Source organism: Bactrocera dorsalis, chromosome 1 (assembly GCF_023373825.1).
Source record: "Bactrocera dorsalis isolate Fly_Bdor chromosome 1, ASM2337382v1, whole genome shotgun sequence".
In the NCBI taxonomy this organism is placed as follows: Eukaryota; Metazoa; Arthropoda; class Insecta; order Diptera; family Tephritidae; genus Bactrocera; species Bactrocera dorsalis.
The window spans coordinates 67,004,697-67,028,026 of NC_064303.1; the positions used below are offsets into that span (position 1 = coordinate 67,004,697).

Sequence of the window (23,330 nt, forward strand, 5' to 3'; positions counted from 1 at the left end):
AGATTGAGCTGTTTTGGTGTTACGTCGCTCCTTAATACGCAGGCATATCTCTTCTTTTAAGTCGTGTTTGATCGCAGGAATGTACCAAAGCATTAGCCAAAGGGTTTGGGTGATCTCGGAGTTTAGATATATATTTAATTCTGCTGTCTTCTACTTCTTTTTTTACCATAGGAATACCAAGATCTTTATGGATATTTTCGTTACGCGTGTACCATGGTGAACACGTGATAGTTCTAAGCATTTTTGATTGGAACCTTTGTATTATGTCTATATTAGTTGCACAGGTCGTACCCCACAGTTGAATGCCATACATCCAAATCGGCTTTATGACCGCATTATATAAGAGCACTTTGTTGTCTAGGCTAAGTTTGGAGTTTTTATTTAAAAGCCAATTTAAATTTGCAGCTCTAATCTTCATACATTTTATTCTACTAGATACGTGTTTTCTCCACGTGAGCCTTCTATCTAGGTGAATACCAAGATATGTTACGAGGGCTGTCCGATAAATAACCGACCTAACCATGATGCATGCGACTTTTTCAAAATTTTTTTTTTTTTTATTTTTCTACATAGTCTCCTTGTAACTCCACACACTTCTCCCAGCGATGCTCCCATCTCTGCAACCCTTCCAAATAGTACTTGGCGTCTTTGTCTGCAAAATACGAGTTCACGAAAGAGATTGCCTCCTCATTTGACGAAAATCTCTGACCGCCGAGCGCAGTTTTAAGTTGAGGAAACAAAAAAAAGTCGCTTGGTGCTAGATCCGGTGAATAAGGTGGATGGTCAAGCAGTTCGAACCGCAATTCGTGGATTTTCGCCATGGCGACTGTTGAGGTGTGAGATGGTGCGTTGTCTTGGTGGAACAAGACTTTCTTTTTTTGCAAATGTGCCCGATTTTTCGAAATTTCTTCCTTTAGCTTGTCCAATAATGATGCGTAGTATGCTCCTGTTATAGTTTTTCCTTTTTCAAGATAGTCGATAAAAATAATTCCATGGCTGTCCCAAAAAACACTCGCCATCACTTTCCCAGCCGAATACACAGCTTTAGGTTTTTTTGGGGCTGGTTCCCCCTTTTCAATCCACTGTTTAGATTGGATTTTTGTTTCGGGCGAATAATGATGAATCCAAGTTTCGTCTACAGTTATCAATCGGCGCCAAAACTCGGTCTTATTGCCTCTAAACTGAGCCAACAGAGCGCTGGAAATGTTCATGCGCGCACGTTTGTGGTCTAGCGTAAGCAAACGCGGCATCCAACGCGCGGACAGCTTTCTCATGCCCAAATCTTGGTTTAATACGTGACAAACAGTTTCTTTTGACATCTTCATAATCTCAGCTATTTCCCTAACTTTAATCCGGCGGTCGTCTAGTACCAATTGATGAACTTTAGCGATGTTATCGTTAGTGGTTACAGTTTTTGGACGCCCAGGACGTTCATCATCTTCCAAGCTCCTGCGACCACGTTTAAATTCAGTTGCCCAAAATTTTACGGTGGTAAACGATGGTGCAGAGTCACCATACACAGAGTCCAACTCTTCTTTGATTTGTGAAGGCGTATTGCCTTTCAAAAATAAAAATTTAATTACAGCTCGATATTCAATTTTTTCCATTTTGAGTAAATCACCGAAATAGACTCACAAAAACGACTGTCAACAGATAATTGCGTAAGATAAATTTCTGAAATTTTGGCGAGTAGCTATTATAATATGCACAATTTGAAGTAGAAACTTTTTTTTCAGATGTGCCGCCAGCTTCACGTTGAGGTCGGTTATTTATCGGACAGCCCTCGTACCTCGTTCGCTTGGGGTACTAAGATATTGTTTATTTTTACTGCCGGGCACATCTTTGGTCTTAGCGAGAATGTAATGTGCTTACACTTCTCTTCATTTACATTTATACGCCAGTTCGCTAGCCATTCTTCGACAGAACTTAAATGCTCCGTTAATATTCTTGATGCTAAAATGTTGCATTTATTACGGCACACTATTGCTGTGTCGTCCGCAAAAGTTGAAGTTAATACATTGTTAGCTGTTGGAAGATCTGCTGTATATATGATGTATAGTATTGGGCCTAAAACACTGCCCTGGGGTACACCAGCCCTTATCTGACGTTCATCAGATATGAAATCTCCCACTTTTACCATAAATTTTCTATTTTTTAAATAAGACTCCAAGGTTCTATACAATTCTAAAGGTAGAATTTTTTTAATCTTATATAAAAGACCTTCGTGCCACACCTTATCAAACGCCTGAGCTACATCTAGAAATATTGCTGAACAGTACTCCCTGTGCTCAAATGCTTTCCTTATCTCGTTAGTAATTCTATTTACTTGCTCTATTGTGCCATGTTTCGCACGAAATCCGAATTGATGCAATGGTATTGTGTTATTTTCGTGGAGGAAAGGAGACATCTTTGATAGTATTACTTTTTCAAATACTTTTGAAAGACAGGGTAGAAGACTGATTGGTCTTTATGAAGACGGCTGTGTTAAGTCTTTCCTAGGTTTATCTATCAAGATAATCTGCGACTTTTTCCACGAAATTGGATAGTATCCGAAACTAAGAATTGCATTGAAGAGCAAAGAGAGCACCTCTACAGCAATAATTGGTAACTCAATTAGCATTTTTGGGGAAATTTCATCATGTCCCGGCGACTTTTTTGGATTAAGTTCTTTGATGATACCAATGATTTCAGAAGGTGAAGTCATAAGAGGCTCGAGCGACTCTTTAGCTGTGTTGGGTAAGATTGACAGCTTAAAGTTGTTCTTTGGCAAATTGGGTTGAAATACCTTTTCTAGATGATTTGCAAAGCAATTAGCCTTTTCCTCGTTACTTCGAGCCCAATTTCCTCCCAAGTCTCGTATAAGCATGTTGGAGTCAGTTGGTGGCTTCATGGACTTTTGGGCTTTCCAAAGGGAATTTTGGTTGTTTGAATTCGGACACAGCTTCTTTATATACATTTCGGTTTTCAAGTTTTCCTCACGTTTAAGCGCGTTTTTTAATTTACGTACAGCAGATTTTAATTGAAGCTGAGTGGAAGGGGAACGATTTATCTGCCATTCACGTCTTGCACGCCTTTTTACATTTACAAGCATTTCTATTTCTCTATTAGAGATTTTTCTGAAACCAAGCGGCTTATAGCTTTTGTTTGGTGTTGCTAAGACAGCTGCGCTGGTTATTATATCATTGACTTCTCTTATACTTTCGTCAATATCTTTTCCTGTATTTATTTTGTACTCAATATTAATGTGGCTACTGACGTATTTTCTATATTTTAGCCAATTTGTTTTATAAGAAGTTAGACCCACTTTTGGATTAACGAATATGGGTTGTTCACATAATTTTATTAGTACCGGAGAGTGATCAGAACATAGATCAGTACATGTGTCTGCTGTTATGTGCGATTTATCTATATTTTTGATTACAGCAAAATCAATTAAATCTGGTATTTTCTTCCGATCACTAGGCCAATATGTCGGCTTACCAGGAGATATTATTTCAAGGTTATTGTGCCTATTTATAACAGTTTGATACAGCTGTCGTCCTTTCGGATTAATAAGATGTGAGCCCCAGTACGTGTGTTTTGCGTTGTAATCTCCCCCTGCTAGAAATCTTTGACCTAGTGTTCAAAAAAGTCTTTAAATTCGATTTCTGTAATTTTAAAACGAGGTGGACAGTATATAGCCGTAAGGTTTAAGTCACAACCCCGATTTTTTAGTGATATTGTTGTAGCTTGTAACTGTGGTGTAGCATAAGATTCTAGCGCATAGTGGTTTAAACGATTTCTAATCAACACTGCCGTGCCACCATGCGCTTTTCCATCCGGATGATTTGTAACATATAGTCTAAGTCCCGGAATATTGAGATTATTTTTATTTGTTAAATGAGTTTCTGAAATAAGCATTACATCTATATTCTTTTCAGACAGAAATCTGATAATCTCTAATTTATGTTGGTTAACACCGTTAGCATTCCATATACAGATATTTAGTAAGCTCATTTTTTACTTAATAAATTTTGCAGCATTTGATTTTGTGATTTTATTAAATCTTGGATCATATTTTGCATGGTAGACATAAATTGTGTCATACACTGTGTAAGATTTATAATCATAGTTTCAATACCTCCATTTGGAGGATTTTGCGGCAGTTGCATTTGCACAGTGTTGCCTTTTACCACATTTGCATAGCTTCCTTGCATATTATTATTGTTAGAAGTAATAGGATTTGTACTTTTTTCTGAGGTTGCTATAATTTCATTACGGGGCGTTTGTAACATTTGGTTACGACGTGCTTGAATTCCTTGTGACAACTTAGATTTCAGATCTTTATATACAGGGCAAACTCTGTAGTTAGCGGTGTGATTCCCTCCGCAATTGCTGCATTTTTTATTTAACTCTTCTTTCTTAAGGGTGCATTTAGAAGTGGGATGTAAATCACCACATACCACACAAACACTGCGTAGAGTGCAGTATGATTTAGTATGCCCATATTCTTGACAGTTAGTACATTGTACCGGACCTTTTCTTTTATGTGGTTTTTCCACAGTTACTCTACGATGCAGCAAATATTTCAAATTATAAATGGGATGGGTCTCATTTTTTTTAAGTTGATTCGAATTCGGCAACAATTCAATTTTAAACATTGGCTGTGGTATTTTGTTTCTATTAAATATATTTACAACTGTTTTAATTCCAAAACCACATTCTTCCAATGCTTCTTTGACTTCACTAGAGTCTACGGCGGACTCTATACCCTTAATTACAACAACTAGGCCCTTAGAGCTCTTCAGTTGACACGAATAATAATTTTTGTTTTTATTTGACAAAAATTTAACTATGTCCATAAAACTTTTTTCAGTGTAGGACTGAATTTTTGTTTCATCTATATTGCCTTTTTTCAAGGGCACTATATGGAAATTGTTAGTACCTACAATTTTACTTATTTCAGCAACGAGAGCATTACTGCTACGTTCGCGCAAATACATTGGAGGTGGTTTGGCATTAACGACTGTGGTGGTACCCTTGGCATCGTCGTCTGTTCCATTGCTTAGTAAGGCAAACCTATTGCCATTTAAAACTTGCGGTTTATTCTTAAGTGTACCGCTTTGGAATTTCTTGGGATTGACTACTGACTTTGAAGGACTTAATTTCCTTTTTATGTTAATATAGCGGTCAATGCCAGTTTGTACAGACTGGCCTTTTTTTATTGGTACATTCTCACCTGGCTTTATGTTGTTCTTCGCTGCCTGCGTAGTTGCTGGTACCTGTTTAGTTGGTGTTATCATGTTTGCTGCTGGCCGTTGTTGACTGCCGTTCTCTCCTGCTTTAGTTTTTTGTAAGCTCTGCTTATGGTGCTGCTCAGTTGGTCGCTGCGATGACTCATCCTTCTCACCGTTGCCTTGTTTGTTGGTATGAGCTGAACTCGCAGGCTCGACAAAGCTGAAGTAGGCATTAAGAGAATGCCTACGGCCTTGTTGGTGGGGCTGCGCTGCGCTCATGCCTTTGTATTTTTTTTTTGTTTTATTTCACACTTATTATTTGTTTAGTTTGTTATGTTTTTTGTTTATAAACAGTTTATGGTTTTTTATGATTTGATTTGCACTTTCGGCGTTATTGCCTAACGTTTGCACTGAATACACTTTTTTTAGTATTTGTTTATTTTGTTTTTATTTTTTTCGAAAGTTTCTACGGAGCGCATGAAAAACACGTCCGTATAGGTTGAAGGTTCGAATGAACAGTAATTATGGAATATATTTTTTTTTTTTAATTTGTGGAAGAACTTTTTTCATTTGAGTTTATTGAAAACGGAAGAAATGATTTGAGTGTGCACGCGATGAAATACGACGCTGATTGTATGTCGTCCGAAGGTATGAAAATACTCCAGTATTCGCCGCAGTTCCCGTCGGGGGAAGCAGAGGAAGAGAAAGACTTCCACTTTGTTAGAAAGAGCAGTTGGAGAAGGACCACGATACACCTGGAATGTCCGATTTGCACCAAACGGCGAAAAGGAAGAACGACTGGCGCATTGTTGTAAACTCGGTTATAACCGCGTGAGAAGTGTCTATGTCAATATACGGTACGGGTGAACACTTTTAAATGATGCTAAGCCATAAAGTCATTATAACACAAATAATTCATTTTGTACAGATAATTAATTTATATGAAAGTTGCGACTTACTTCATTAAAAATAACGATGCTATGAATACGGTGCAGGTGTGAACCTTTTAAATGATGTTAAACCATATACTAATTTCAGGAACTTATGTATACAAAATATTAAAGAAAACAATTAATTTTACACGCATATGTATGTAATTATTTGACTAAGTTATATTTGGTCATTTAACTAGATTTACAGTCTGTCAAGTAAGAGTGTGGTCGACTTTACCGACAGTTAATGAAAGATTTCGCTCTAATTCCTTTGTTGCGAGCCGATAAAGGAAAACTTGGTCCTTGGTGCATTGTCAACAAAGGTTCAGCTGTCGTTCATCTTTTGAAAGAGAATCACATTAAACGCCATGAGTGCCAAGTAAGCCAGAAAGGTCCCAAAATGTCGCAATCAGCGGCTGCTGAATATATGAGAAAGTCTAAGGCATTTATACAGAAGTGGATACCGCGATATATAGTGGCTAAAATTGTCGAAATTTACCAGAACGTGGTTCGATAGGAAAAGTAAACAAAAAAGATGAAAAAAGAATAGTGAATCTGTTTTCGCGGAATCCTGCTTTAACACTGCTGCAAGGACGAGCAAAATTAATGGCAATAGGTTTAGATATATCATACGAAACTATCCGAACCCTTCTTCATACTCATGATCTGAAATGGCGCAACACAATGAAGAAGCCTCTGTTGACTAACAAACTTGTGACAAAGCGACGCGCTTGGGCGCATGAGAATATTGATAGAGATTTTGAAAATGTCATTTTTACTGATGAGTGTTCTATATGGGCACGTTCTGTCCTTACGCGATCCTGGTCAACTTCCACCAATAGGCTTGTTCAGCGGACCGTAAAACATGGAATAAAGGTGCATCTTTGGGGCCGCTTCCCAAAGCAGGGATTCGGCATTTTGTACCTCTTTACAACCTAAATGACGAGAAAATGATAAAAATCTACATACAGGCTTTACTGCTATCTGCCAAACGATGGTTCATCAGAAAAAATGAAGATTGGATTCTGCAGGAGGACAACGATCCTAAACACCGCAGCAAGCTCTGTACTTAGTGGAAAACTCAATCTGGCATCGTTAAATTGGATTGGCCGTCGCAGTCGCCCGATGCAAACCCTATTGAAAATGTGTGGGCATATACTAAACAGAAGCTTTGTGGAAGACGCATATACACTTTGAAGCAGTTGTCTTTCGAAATTCGTCGGATCTGGAGATCCTTGTCACTAGAGTACGCCGTCAAATTAGTAGAAAGCAAGCCTCGGAGATGCCAGGCAATTATCGACGACAGTGGTTACTGGACATATTATTGACCAAATTGCATCATTGTTTGTACAATGTACATATATATAAATATGAAAGTTTCATAAAATATTTTTTTTTTTTTATAAATTAACACGACCGCGCTCTTATTTGACAGACTGTATAAGAATTATTAGTAGCGTAATTATTTTAGCTTCAAGTTTTTTTTTAGTTATTTTGATAGATTAACACGTATTTCATACATATTTCTAGGACTAAGATATGTTTGATATTTTTTGCGTACATAATTATGACTCGCAAACGTAAATCAAAACCTTTCATAGAGCTCACAAAGAGATCGAGCTCAAAGTAGTAATTTCTATTTTAAAGAATTTGTATAATCCTTAAAACATAATTTAAAGGTGTAACTGATGAATCTTGATGGTTCCTAAACAGTGTAAAAAATACAACGCATGTTTATGACGCCATTCGGGGCATACAAAATTCCCGCTCTGCTTGGATTTTCCCCTACGTTCACAGTGCAAAGCCAAGTACATCACAAAATAGGATGACTGTTGCCTAGCGCGCAACGTGGTGGCTGTGGTCACAGGACCCCACGGCACCGAGAGATATCGTGTTGCAGGCCTTCTTCACCGATATTATGATGACCTACAGTACTCATTGAATTAGTGGAAGGGACAAGAGGTCTCACTTCAATATCCCTCCAACCAATGCCCAGTGGTCGGTCCTGTATGGAATCAGTTGCCAAAAATACCTTAAATGCCTATGTATATTTATATCCCTCTCCCGTTTTTCACCCCGGGGGTTGATGGTAACGAATTTTAATTAATAATATTTAATTACTCAATGTAATCAAAAACTGATTTTAATAAAATTGATTTACTTTTGCATGATAGTTTTCTTTGACTGGTGATAAAAGGATCTAAGCTCAAAAGTAATCGGTTTAGCAAGTCCTGATTTTGCAGCTACCCGTTAGTTCTTTTGTGTATGATGGAGTCAATACATCTTAACGTCCTTATTGCTTGACTCAGCAGAATCTAGCTAAAATCTAGTAAATTTAGGGTTGATTAACCAGATTCATTTTGAAATTGAATTCGAACAGGGCGGAAATAGCGGGTGGACGAAGGTCTGGAGTTTTTCCAAATTTGTTTGTGCTCTTCATCATTTTGCGATTTTATTATCCTTTTTAGAGGGACATATGTATGTCGTGAGAAATAAATAATTGTCTTCCAAATTACTACTTTAAAATTTCTGCTTATATTCGCTTTGCCCAGAACTGCTATCAAGGCCACATTTTCCTATTACACTGGATCACAAATTTGAATTTGTTTTTGTTCCACGGATGCCACTATCCAATTTGTATGTGGAATCGCTCGCTGATTTCGAAAATCGAGTAAATTTTTTTTTTATGGATACGTTTTTGAGATATTTGCAATTTACCGTTATTCGACCAAAAAAAAGGTGTCTTCATTTAATCATGTATATCTCACTGACCAGTTGAGCAATCTTACTGCAAATTATAGAAAATAAAAGTGAATGAAATTTCTTAAAAATATTGTCTACTCCATTTTTCCATAGGCCTTATAATTTCTGAGAAATTGATTAATTACTTCGTGTTTTTAAATTTTTTTATGAAAAAATGAAAAAAAATAAACTGGTAAGGAAAAAATTTTAGAACAAAAGATATTTTTTAAATTTTTTTTTATTTTATATGAAGTCCTGTTTCTTTATAAAAAACTAAGCTACCAACGAACAAAATCCATGGATAAATAGGACAGTTGTACATGATCAAATAAATATATCCAAGTCGCAAAGTCACTGTATACGTATATGCGTATGTAGTGTGTAAAGTAGGGGTGGGATATCTAGCTATGCGCTGTTTCTGTTAAGTAAAAAGTCAATTTTCATGTCGTTTTTAGTTTTTATAAACTCATTTATTTATATTTTAAAAATATATATTAAAACAATGTGTTATTTTTGTCTTAAGTTGATGTTCTTACATTATAGTCGCAATGATTATGTGTTTTGTTTTGTCGTATATTTGGTATCGATTCTCAATTAATTTTATGTGCTGCTGAAACCTTTCGCCATGCTCGTCACTTTCGTCTCCGAGATTTGCCGGAAAAAAACTTAAATGGGAATGCAGAAAATGAATTTTTAAAGACGTATTTACGCCTGGAGAAAAAAGAAAATGTAAATAAGTAAATTATAAAATTTTATATAATTCAATTAAATAAGTTTTGAATAATCACCCATTTCTGCATAATTTTTGATTAAGTCGCTCACTGTCTTCTCGTAGTTTGGGCTTTTGCGTTTACCGAGAAAAGAAGAAACGACCATTTCGAAGGAATCCCACGCTGCTGCCTCACCTGTGACAATATTCCTTTGAATTGGTCATTATTTATCAACTTTTTTATTTGGGGTCCAACAAATATACCTCTATATATCTTGGCCTGGGAAATATTTGGAAAAAATTTTGCAAATAATTGAATGCTTTGCCTTCTTTGTCCAACGCCTTAACAAAATTTTTAATGAGGCCGAGCTTGATGTGCAATGGCGGAAGAATGAATTTTTCCTTCTTTACAAGTGGGACGTGTTTGATATTATCCACACCAATTGTAAATTCAACTCTTTCCGGCCAATCCTTAATGCAATAGTGGTCTTTACGAGCTCGACTACCCCATTTGTAGAGAAAGCAGCAGTGTTTTGTGTAGCCACTTTGTAAACCGCATAACATTCCAACGACTTTAAGATCGGCACATATTTTCCAATCATGCTCTTCATATTTGATGAATTTTAACAATTTCTCCATTACCTCGTATGATTCCTTCGTGTTTACTGCATGCGCGATCGGGATCGAGGGCTTTTTGTTGCCATTATGCAGTAATAAGGCCTTCAAGCTCAGTTTATTGCTGTCTTTGAACAATCGCCACTCCTCGTAATCATATGGTTGACCAAACTCTTTGAATAATCCTGAAGTGTCTTTGCAATAGCATACATTGTCTTCCTTCGTATAGTGTTTGGCAAATGTTTCGTGACGATTTCTATATGTCACCTTAACATGGGGTGACACGAATTGAAATTGTTGCATACGAGAGGCATGTAGCTCAGCTTTTTCCTTGGATAATTCCAAATCTCTAATACAATCGTTTCGTTGCGCTTGTGATAGAACGTTTCTCTCGTTTTCCATTAAAAATTCATTACAACTTGATTTCCCATATTCAGATGATCCTTCAGATACTGCTGTTGACAACGAAACTGGATACGCAACTTCAGCTGAATGTGGAACTGGCAATGAAACGGTAGGTACGTTAGCATAAAACACTTTTCTTGATTTTCCAAAGCTAAGTACTTTTGTCATACAAATATAACAATCTTCTGAGTGGCATGTAGGTTCTCGCCTGAAAAAGAAAAAAATTAAAAATTACTATTAAATAAAAAGAAGCATAGTTTCATAATTTTAATACGTACTTTGTTGATCCTAATTCCCATTGAACCAATATTATTCGACAAAAGGAACACAAAATTTTCGGAGTCCATGGTTTGTCAATATTTTTAGGCTCAATACCAAAATATTTTGAATGTATAGATTGGATCGAATCTCTAAACTTCCTCCGATGCCGTACAAGACTCAAATTCTCGAGTACGCTTACTCATTTTATTTTTAAAAATATCTCACGGTTTCTTATATTGTAATTATAAACTGGAACCGGCGAGCCTTACAGATATTATGAACTTTCAAGGGGCACTTATCCTTGATCGCGAAAAAATAAAGAAAGGCAAAACTTACCTAAACAAAAAAGTTCCCTCATATTAACGAGCCGGGAAAAGAAAATACTACCTGCTGTTGATGTTGGCCTTCAAAAAATTAATGAATTTACCAAGATATGTGTGAATTAAATTTATTTGCATTAGGAATTTTCCGCAACTAATTACCCTTCGAAAATCTGCCTGTATACCTACACACATGTTAAGCAAATTAACATGACTACAGGGGTTTCGAACCTGACACCTCTTGCTTTCGATGCAAACTACCTACAACAGTATTTGAGTATTACTGTTCTAAAAGTAAAAGTAGGGAATTTCATTCACTTTTATTTTCTATAATTTGCAGTAAGATTGCTCAACTGGTCAGTGAGATATACATGATTAAATGAAGACACCTTTTTTTTTGGTCGAATAACGGTAAATTGCAAATATCTCAAAAACTATCCATAAAAAAAAAGTTATTCGATTTTCGAAATCAGCGAGCGATTCCACATACAAATTGAATAGTGGCGTTCATGGAACATTTTTGCTGTAAACCAGTGTTATTAATAGGTAATTAGAGGACTCATTGCGTTCATTAATTACATCCGTGGCGCAGTGTGGTCCAATAATTTTCATACACGTAAATATAAAAAATTATGAAAAATAACACACATCGCATGCCTGGTAAAATAACATAAATAACAAAGAGCGGGGCCAAAGGTGGCAGCTGAAATCAAAAGTTTAGACTTAGAAAACATTAACTAATATAAAAAAAATCTTTACTCATTTGAGGGCGAGACTGGGATCACAACTTTTTGTAGAACTTAATTCGATGTATAAAGAAAAACATACCACTCAAAAGGGCACTTATAAAACAATAGTTTAAAACACTAAAACAACATATTATTATATAAAAACCACTTTGTTACATAACATACCTTCTTCTCAATATTCATTTCGATTTATGGCTATTGAACACGACTTTATATTGCAATTTAATTTAAGGAAGGATCCTGCTTTAAAAGCTTTAAAAAATCGATTTTCTTTTTTTGCTTAAATTTAAAAATTATCTAAGATTATGTCTCCAAAATTATAGATGGAATTCGAAATATTGTCGAAGCAGATATATGAGCGTTTGGGCAGAAAGCAAAAACTTTGACGCGCGATTTCTCGGATCTTAATTTTTACGATTTTTCTTAATTGGCGGGCATGATAGAAAAAAATTAAACGTCGGATGGAATTGGAGCAAAGTTTAATGCTTGGCATTAAATTATCTTCTATTTAAACTAAAAACAATCACGTTTGAACATATTTTTAAACAACCTAAAAAAGTTATAGAATTTTACACTTTTTTTTTGGAATTTTTTTAGTTTAACTAGAAGATGAGTTTTTAACAAATATGAATCTCTATGAATTTCTTGTTTCCGATAGAAATTTCGACCTGCATCCTGTCCGCCGTCTGACAAATGCACATACGAGATGCATCGGGCAATTGCTTTCCAAAGGCAGAATATCAAAGATTCACCGTTAGTTTTATTGTTTTTTTTTTTTAAGAAATAGCTTTGATACAACTAGTGGTAAATTTCAAACGGCCCCTAGCATGAAAATGGTTAGCATCGAGGACAATAGCCAGCGTAGACGCTGTACTATGTCAATGTCGTCGTATAACTCGTACAACTCATCGTTCCTTGAATGTGGTATTCGCCGTTGCAAATTATCGATTGGTCGAGAGAAATGTTAAAAAATAGCATAGCGGTGCTTCGAAACACGGTTATAACACGAAATTAAGCATCAGCCGACTGCATGGGTGTATCAAGATGAACCGAATCCGACAAAAGTTGTTCGCACAAGTTAGTTCATATACTTATGAATGGTTAAAAAAATATATGTTTTCTTTTGCAGAATATGCTCTTTGCTATATTATTTATTGTAAACAAGTGTTTATCATGCGGCCTATGCATGTCTTGCATTCGGGTGTGGTGTGGTATGAGTTCAAAGTCTAGTGTTTGATACTCTTGTTTATTTGATTAGGGCAGAACTGGCTTTATCAGCGTTTCTCATATTCTTGTGTATAAGTGTCGTTGATACTGGTTTTAATTCGTACGAAGCACTTCCAAGTAAATTGTTGCCTGTTTTCTTGGACATGTTGTAACCAAACCACTGGACCAGTGCAGATAGTACATTCTGAGTGTTACATGTACACCCATTAGTTTGCCAGCTATCTTTCAAGAAATCCGGAAAACCAAACGTTGAAAACGGATCCCTCTTCACCACGTTAATGCTACATCTCACACATCGACTGAATCAACTGCATTTTTAAACATTCAAAACATTGATTTGATCAGTCATCATCAAGAGAGTATCGGGAATTTATAAATAACGAAAATGTTTCAATCATCATCCAAATTTATTTTATCGCCTTCAAAGTAACATCCATTTTAAACGATGCACATGTGCCAACCCTTCTTCCAATCATCTAAACATTTTTTATACGCACTTTCCGGGATGGCCTTCAGCTCTCGAGTCGAGTTTGTTTTGATGTCTTCAATTGAGTTGAAGTGGATTCAGTGTGGAGAAAAGTAAAAGTCACAGCGGGCCATATCAGGTGAATACACTGCTTGCTCAATGATATTTGTTGAGTGTTTGGCGAAAATTTAACACAAATATGTTGATTTAAAATTCGACAAACACTACTGATTTCGACTGATATAAACAGCTGCTGTAAACACACTGGTTGGTTCGCGCTAATTTTAAGGACAATTGTACCAACCTAGGAAAAAAAGCTTACCTGTCTTCCAAATAAGCGGGAGATGAGAGGTTGAAATGAAGAATTCCCGATACTTTCCTGACATGAACTAAGACGTTTTCCGACATCTGAAGAGACAAAAGTGCTTCGACAATTGGTTCAAACGCATGCAAAAGTATGTAGATCTTAATCGAGAACATTTTGAAAAACAATAAAGTGATTTTCGGTGGTTAAAATATGTTTTTGTTCTCGAATCCCGAAACAAAAGGCAACCTATACCGAGGAATTATTGTAATCTTTTGGCGTCACAGCTCCTTGTGAGCTTTGACCTTGAAATGTCATCCAATATTTTATCTGCCTCTATTGCTTAAGCAAATTTCACAAAAATTGTTCTTCATTAAATTTATTTTATACTAGCTGACCCCGCAGCCGTTTTCCTGCGTGAAATGAAAAGAAAATTAAATTTATCATTTCTTTTATTTTCAATGTAACGCAGCTTGATAAACAACATTTTTTGGTTTCTGTTCCGGTGCGTAAATGTACAGAGAAGATAGTTTCCAACTCGTGAGCACGCCACGTATTTTTGGCCGTGTAAAAAATATAGCAGCTCAAAATTTATGCCATACACTTCTACCGACTATCCTTGTGTCCTGATGATTGTCATCTCAAAAGCTATTTTTACTGGAAACGGAATCCGTTTGAACTGCAATGGCAAATCGTGAGAACTCAAACCAATTCGTAGAATCAAGCATTCTGCCCCCTTGTATTCGATAGCTGCGTCACAATCAGTCGGGTTCCATTACACAGTTTCGGCGCTTGTAGATTGCGAAGCATAATAACGACAGATCCAACTTTGAGACGCAAATGATGCGGTAGCATACAAAGCCCTTCCAAAGAATTTAGAAACTCCACTGGATAATTCACGGCGTCGTCTTCATTGTCAAGACGATCGATCGATTTCTATGAGCGCAATTCTCCCGGAATTTGACTTTGAATCTTCCAGCTTAAGTCATCAACATCGGTATTTTGGGCAGCTATCATTGCACGTGCACTCAAGGAATCGTAGTTAAGATAATTTGACTTGATGAGCTCATCTTTCGTGAATCGATAAACGGCAGATAGAATTGATATCAAACCACCGGAAGTATCAACCGGAATTTATCCATATTCAATTTTTAGATGTAAAATCTCTTCGGCAATGTCATTTTTGGTCGTATCCCATAATAGACGCGGATTTGGAGGCTGATATGTCGAAATAATTATTGTGAAAAGTGTGCGAACGTCATTTTCATTCCAGTGATTATCATTTTTCAGCAATTGTAATTGCTGGCTTGCTTCTCAAAAATTTGCACACACGGTATCATTCACAGTACGCAATGACTCATATGAAGTTGAACCGCGTACATTTATCAATAGCAACCGAAGGTAGAAACAATCGTCGTTTTTTGGGTGGATTGTGTAAATTCATCTTAATGCATTAATTGATAACACACCTGGATGTCCATTTACTGGTTGGCCTTGCTTTCTGCGTAATTATTTCTTCAACGATGCATTCCATGTATAATATCAAGGTATTTCCGAATAGAGCAATGTTCTCGCAAACGGATCACTGACGAAAGTTGAGCAAAAACTCGTAAATGTTAATTTTGTTGCTGGCGGTGTTTCCATTGGCTGTACTGTACAAATACACTCTTTGGCCATTCTCCAAATTAACTGCGAGAAGCACAACAGTCGGAAAGCGCTACAAAGTGCTTTAGTGCAGTTCACGTATCAACCATATCGTTCAAGACCAATAACCGCAATGTTGCTTCCTTTGGTGATGTACTTACAAACATATTTTATTGATTACACCAAACTGCAATACTCAACATTGATATGCGATTTGAATATGAATTAGACAAAAATTGTGAATATAATACAATCCCTGTGATGTCAACTTCGATATTCACTCTTCTAAATTGATTGTGAGTGGGATTGTGGTATCCGCAAGACCCATGAACCATAATGGTTTTCATCACTTCGTATAAATACTGGATCTTTCTCTGCATCAGGAATTTCAGCAGAAATGATTTCATCAATTTGATCTGGTGTAACCACCATCCAAAAAGGAATGTGTGCGTGGGGCAAACCTCTCTACTGCCACTCAGAAGAGTACATCTAGTATCTAATCGCAACATATATACGTTGCTTCTAGATTAAGTCCATCGAAGCTGTTGCTTGAAAAGTCTTGATGTGACATCGTGACGATCGTTTGCTGATTGACCGCGATCCATAATACCGCACGTATGTCATCGCATCTTGGGAGTACTCAGTCAAGCGCCTTGCGCTGCTAAAGTACTTATGTCGATGCCAAAAAGAACACCGACCGATATTACAAATTTCAATCTGTAATTGATCACTTCGTGTGCAACACACATAACATTTTCACTGAATAATTTCAAAAAATTTTTGAAGCAAACGACAAATTTCAACGATTCAAATAATTGAAAAACAAAACAAAAAAAGTTGTATGGAAAAAATTAACTTTTTGGAATCGTCCAATTTTCCGAATTTTCCTCACAAAAGCATACAGGTTTTTTTATTTCTAAACCTTCCCCGATCCGCATAGAACGTTCTCTGAAAATTTCATCAAGATTGGTTCAGTCGTTCCCTTAGCATTACTGATAAACAAACAATCATTCGTTTGTATGGGAAAAAGAAAAGTGCTGTTTTTAGGAGTTTTCCGGCAATTATTCGGGGTTTTCTTGCCGTAAAAACCATCCTTGAGCCTCAACGAACATTTTAAAAAAAGAATTGGCAAAATTTGTCCAGGCGTTTTTGAGTTATGCGCTTACCAACACATTTTGGGATTCATTTTTATAGATAAGATGAAATGTATATTTTTCAATCTTTCTGAGAGATTTTCTTAATACTTTTTTCCATAAGAACCTTGTACAGAGTATTAGAAAACTACAAAAAAAAAAATCAGCCAAATCGGTTCAGCCATTCACGCGTGATGCCGTGACGCATGCGTTGTCCTGCGTGAAATTATGTGTTTTGAAATGAAAAAAAAGTTGAATTTACGTTGTGTTAAAAATCATTTATTTTCGATTTTTCACAAGCAACATATTTTCACTTTGATAAGCAACATTTTTTGGTTTCTATTCCGGTGCTTAAATGTCCGGAGAAGATGGTTTTCCAACTCGGGAAAACGCCACGTATAATTGGCGCGCACCCATGCAATCGTAGTTACGATAATTTGGCCAATTTGGCATAAACATTCGTGATGAGTTCATATTTCGTTGAAGTGAATTGACAAAAGGGAGGTGGAATTGATATCAAACCACAGGAACCGAAATTTGCCTATTTCCAATTCTTAATGAATACGATGTAAAATGTCTTCGGCAATGTACTTTTGTTCGTGTTCCATAATTGACGCGGATTTGAAAGCTGATATGTTGAAATGACCATCGCGAAAAGTGTGCGCAATGACTCAAATTAAACTGAATGACGTACATTTATTAATAGCAAACGAAGGTATTAGCAATCGTAGTTTTTCGGGTGGATTATGTAAACTCGTCCTAAGGAATTAGTTGAGAACACACCTGGATGTCAATCTATTGGTTGGCCTTGCTTTCTGCGTACCTATTTCTTCGGCGTGCATTCCATGGATAATATCAAGGCATTTCCAAATAGAGCAATGTTCTCACAAACGAATCACTGACGCAAGTTGAGAAAAAACTCGTCAATGTAAATTTTGTTGTTGGAAGTGTTTCCGCTGGCTGTACTGTATTCTGTGGGTTGAAAAACACTCTTTAGCCATTCTCCAAATGAACTGCGAAACGCACAACAGTCGGAAAAGTCGATTTCACCAAACTACAATATCAAACATTGGCATGAGTTTTGAATGTGAATTAGACAATAGTGGCGAATATGGTACGATCCATATGTTGTCGACTTCGATATTAACTACTCTAAGTTGAATGGTAAATGTCCTGCCATTGTCGTCTGATGAGTTACGACGATAGAGTAGATATCCATCATTTCCACCGTTTCCGAAAGAAATGCACGTGGATGGTGTTTCGTGCATTTATTGCAAGTCGGATTGTGGTGTCCGCAAGGTCCATGCACCATATTGGTTTTCATCACTTCGTAGAATAATGGATCTTTCTCTGCATGAGGAATTTCCGCAGAAATGATTTCATCAATTTGATCTGGTGTAACCACCATCCACCATTCAAAGAAGAATGTGTGCGTGTGGCAAACCTCTTTTTTGCAACTCAACAGAGTACATCCAGCATCTGACTGCACCATACTTGTATACGTATATGCATACATACGTTGCTTCAAGATAAAGTCCATCAAACATCGTAGCTATCGTGATGATCACTTGCTGATTGACAGCGATCCATAATTCCACACATACATATGTCATCGCATCCTGGGAATCTCATGTAGTTGATATGTCTTGGGCTGCCATACGTTGATGGCAAAAAGAACACCGAACATCGAACATCGTAGCTGTTGTTTGAAAAGTCTTGCTGTATTATCGTGATGATCGCTTGCTGATTGACAGCGATCCATAATTCCACACATACATATGTCATCGCATCCTGGGAGTCTCATGTAGTTCATGTGTCTTGGGCTGCCATACGTTGATGGCAAAAAGAACGCCGACCGAAATTTGCGCGATGTCTTCATTGCTTCGTAACAAATTTCAATCTGTAATTGATCACTTCGTTTGAAACACACATAAAGTTTTCACTGAATAATTTTCAATAATTTTTCTTTTAAATAGCCGGCATAAAAAAGCAAGCGACCGAAATTGAACGATTCAAATAATTTACAAATCAAAATATTGAAAAACAAAACAAAAAAGAATTATGTATATGAAAAGTCACTTTTTGGAAATTTCCAATTTTTCGACTTTTCCTTATGAAAAGTATATGGTTTTTTTTTATACATATCTAACCCTTCCCAGGTCCACAGCGAACAACTTCTGATTTCATGAAGATTGGTTCCGCCGTTCTCGAGCGTTACTAACAAACAAACATTCATTTTTACATAGGTACATACATATGTATGTATGTACATAAATACAAAATAAAACGTTTGTATGGGAAAAAGAAAAGGGCTGGTTTTAGGGGTTTTCCGGCAACTTTCGTAATTTTTTCTTACATAAGAACCTTCTTATAATAATAACAAATACAACAAAAAAAAAAATCAGCCAAATCGGTTCAGCCATTCACGCGTGATGCCGTGACAACGAAAATGGTTTCATTTTTATATATAAGATTATTTATTATGAAACCAATATCTAATTTTATTCTAAAACTAAGCATGTATAATTTTGGTAAAATATATGAATGAAGTTTATTATGGGTTTTTAACATACATTTAAAATATTTGAAATTTAATTTACTTTTTAGTGCAATGTCTGTGAGAATAGATGTTATTGGAGATAACATTAGAAAGAGATCATCTTCCGTTACAGAAACATCTAAGCCGATGAGTTTTATGGATACAGGAAACCTTCGCGCGGAAAATAAAATTTGTAATATGAATCAGACAGGTAAATTATGTCTTCAATTGACTTTTAACGTTAATAGTATAACATGAAAAATATGATTTAAATACATTATATACGTTCATATTGTATATCAAATGTTCCGTAGTGAGGTATAGATTTTCATCATTGTCAACAATTAAGTATATTTAACGGGTAAGTTAATAAGCAAACTAGTCATATTTGTTTTGCGAAACAGCTACCACTTAGTGTAATTGAAAACTGGAGATGGTTTTGTTACAGCGAATGGTAGACTTTGTAGACAAGTCAATCACCGAAGTGTAAGTTTAATGATCCTAGACGGTGCAACGATCAAGGAATAGTTCAAAGAAATAAAAATTCGAAATAAACATGAAATTCAAAAATAAAAATTCCAACAGTTCTTTAAATCAATATTTTTATATTGATACCTTTTATTTAGTTCTGGTTCTTTCTATGCTTGCATTTATTTCTGTGTTATACATTTATTTAACTACACCCAATTTGGATATTAAACCAATCCAATTTTTAATAGCAAAATATTTACCTTTGATTTTTGCAATTACATTCACTGAAAACATCATTATGGCACAAATCCGATTTCTTTGGCGCCACGATCTGAAGGTACCGTTGGAAATCCTCCTGATTAAAAAATATATAGTGTTATAGGTACCGCAAAAGCTTAGTTTACGAGATTTTCTACTTTAAAGTTTAAAAATTCCCAAAATTCGAACATTACAACAAGCTACTTCACTAAATTTAACACACTTTATGCACAGGTTTCACTTCAAATTAATTTATTTAAACTGTAAACATTTAAACAAATTCATAATTAAAACTGTTTGCAGGTTTTATAATTAAAAAATATCTATTTTAAAAATCGCTTTTTACACTCGTAGGGAGCATCATTTACATACTTATGTGCTAATAATTATGAGGAAATGGAGCGCTTCCATATGATAATAAGCAAGTGCGAGCAATTCGCTGAAATTTCTCTTTTCGCTATAATTCCTCTTTTTATATTTAGCAATCTTAGTTCTAATAAAAACAAGTGTGTCTATAAATTATATTTCAAATTAAACTTTCTTTTCATGCTTATGATTTTTTTCTTATCTAAATTTAATAAATAACTTCTTAATTGGCGTAGACACCGCTTACGCGATTATAGCCGAGTTAACAACAGCGCGCCAGTCGTTTCTTCTTTTCGCTACGTGGCGCCAATTGGATATTCTAGGCGTAGCCAGGTCTTTCCCCACCTGGTCCTTCCAACGGAGTGGAGGTCTTCCTCTGCTTCCTCCGGCGGGTACTGCGTCGAATACTTTCAGAGCTGGAGTGTTTTCGTCCATTCGGACAACATGACCTAGCCAGCGTAGCCGCTGTCTTTTAATTCGTTGAACTATGTCAATGTCGTCGTATATCTCGTACAGCTCATCGTTCCATCGAATGCGATATTCGCCGTGGCCAACGCGCAAAGGACCATAAATCTTTCGCAGAACTTTTCTCTCGAAAACTCGCAACGTCGACTCATAAGATGTTGTCATCGTCCAAGCCTCTGCACAATATAACAGGACGGGTATTATGAGTGACTTATAGAGTTTGGTTTTTGTTTGTCGAGAGAGGACTTTGCTTCTCAATTGCCTACTCAGTCCGAAGTAGCACCTGTTGGCAAGAGTTATCCTGCGTTGGATTTCCAGGCTGACATTGTTGGTGGTGTTAATACTGGTTCCTAAATAGACGAAATTATCTACAACTTCAAAGTTATGACTGTCAACAGTGACGTGAGAGCCAAGTCGCGAGTGCAACGACTGTTTGTTTGATGACAGGAGATATTTCGTCTTGCCCTCGTTCACTGCCAGACCCATTTGGTTTGCTTCCAGAACTAACGGCGCGGGTGTTGTGGCCGATGATATCAATATCATCGGCATACGCCAGCAGCTTACACTCTTATAAAAGATTGTACCTGCTCGATTAAGTTCTGCAGCTCGAATAATTTTCTCCAGCAGCAGATTGAAGAAGTCGCACGATAGGGAGTCGCCTTGTCTGAAACCTCGTTTGGTATCGAACGGCTCGGAGAGGTCCTTCCCGATCCTGTCGGAGCTTTTGGTGCTGCTCAACGTTAGTTTACACAGCCGTATTAGTTTTGAGGGGATACCAAATTCAGACATCGCGGCATAAAGGCAGCTCCCTTTCGTGCTGTCGAAAGCACCTTTGAAATCGACGAAGAGGTGGTGTGTGTCGATTCTCCTTTCACGGGTCTTTTCCAAAATTTGGCGCATGGTGAATATCTGGTCGGTTGTTGATTTACCAGGTCTACACTCACACTGATAAGGAAGGTCCCATCAGTTTGTTGACGGTGGGCTTTAATCTTTCACACAATACGCTCGATAGAACCTTATTGAGGAGGACGTTGAGGAGGCTTATCCCACGGTAGTTGGCGCAGATTGTGGGGTCTCCTTTTTTATGGATTGGGCATAGCACAGTTAAATTCCAATCATTGGGCATATTTTACAAAGAAGCTGATGCATGCTCCTTATCAGTTCTTCGCCGCCGTGCTTGAATAGCTCGGCCGATAATCCATCGGCCCCCGCCGCTTTGTTGTCCTTCAGGCGGGCAATTGATTTTCGAACTTCTTCATGGTCGGGTAATGGAACGTCTGCTCCATCGTCATCGATTTGGGAATTGGGTTCGCCTTCTCCTGGCGTTGTGCGTTCATTGCCATTCGGTAGACTGGAGAAGTGTTTAAGTATGCTCTGGGCATAGGTGACTAGATCACCTTTGGGGGTTAGTTTTTTAGACCCCGGCCGATGTCCGCCAACGCAGAAAGAAGGACTACGCGAAAGTTCCTTAGTCACCCCGAGCATTGGCCCGAACAAGAATATTTTTTATAGCTCGGCCGATGGCCGCCAACGCTGAAAGGAGTACCTTACATACTCAATTATAACTGAAAAAATGTTGGAACGAATTTTTTTATAATTACTTAAGAAAAAAGGATCACGCCAAAATACAAATAAAGAAAACGCTGTCGTTAAACAATCCTTCATATTTGGTTTTTAAGATGTGGCAACGCTTGTTTTCCTCATAATTGTAAACAATCTAACCTTTTTAACGATGAGTATGCAAGGTGATTTATAAATTAATAAATTAGCTAAAAAATAACACAATTAAAGTGAATTGTTAACTTATTTTAGTGTTTAGATTGTATATTTAAATACATATACAAAGTGAGAAATGTTAAAAAGTTTAGTGAAGCAATAAGAAAAAGTATGAGTTGTTGATACACATTTTGGAATTTTTAATCGGAATTATTTTAAAAAATATATGCAACATTGTTTTTGCATATTATCTCCGTAGAAGCTCCCCTATCAGCACATATGTCATTTATAGCGAAGTTCGTGTTTTCTACCCGACCGCCAAAGTAATCGGAATCGTTCCATCATTATTAATTGAAGTTTTTAAGTTACTAAGAAAGTAAAATCCACGTTTTCATCTAATATTTTTTTCTAACTTTTAAAAATTTACCACACAGACGTTTTTCTATACTTTTTAGAAGATTTCAATAAATTGATTCTTCATGAAAAGCGCTATGTACTAGGCATTGTTCATAATTTTCAAATATTTTCAGCAAATTATAATCTTGGACGAGGTAGATGTGACAGTTTTCCAACCAGAACTAGAGAGTCCAATGATGACGCGAATCAAAGTTTTAAATCATCACATATACATAATGTTCCTTGTACAGCGACGCCTCGTATTTTAGCACTTTCCCGGTACAGTACAAGTCCACCAATAGTTTCTTCTTTTGGAAGTACAGAAAGGAAAGAATCGGTGAAGCTCGATGATCAAGAAGAAACGGGAAACTATTTGCCATTTCGTTACAAGTAAGT

The 23,330-nt window shown here is 36.6% G+C and overlaps 1 protein-coding gene across 8 annotated transcripts in view; it reads left to right on the forward strand.

Annotated features, from left to right (window-relative positions):
* Window positions 1-23,330, forward strand: part of Irs1 (insulin receptor substrate 1) — a 276,196-nt gene that overhangs the window by 200,283 nt on the left and 52,583 nt on the right. For all 8 annotated transcript variants that reach the window (XM_049446911.1, NM_001319782.1, XM_049447242.1 and 5 more), the window contains 2 exon segments: window positions 19,331-19,473; window positions 23,069-23,324. In XM_049446911.1, coding sequence (XP_049302868.1) covers window positions 19,331-19,473; window positions 23,069-23,324 — 399 coding nt within the window.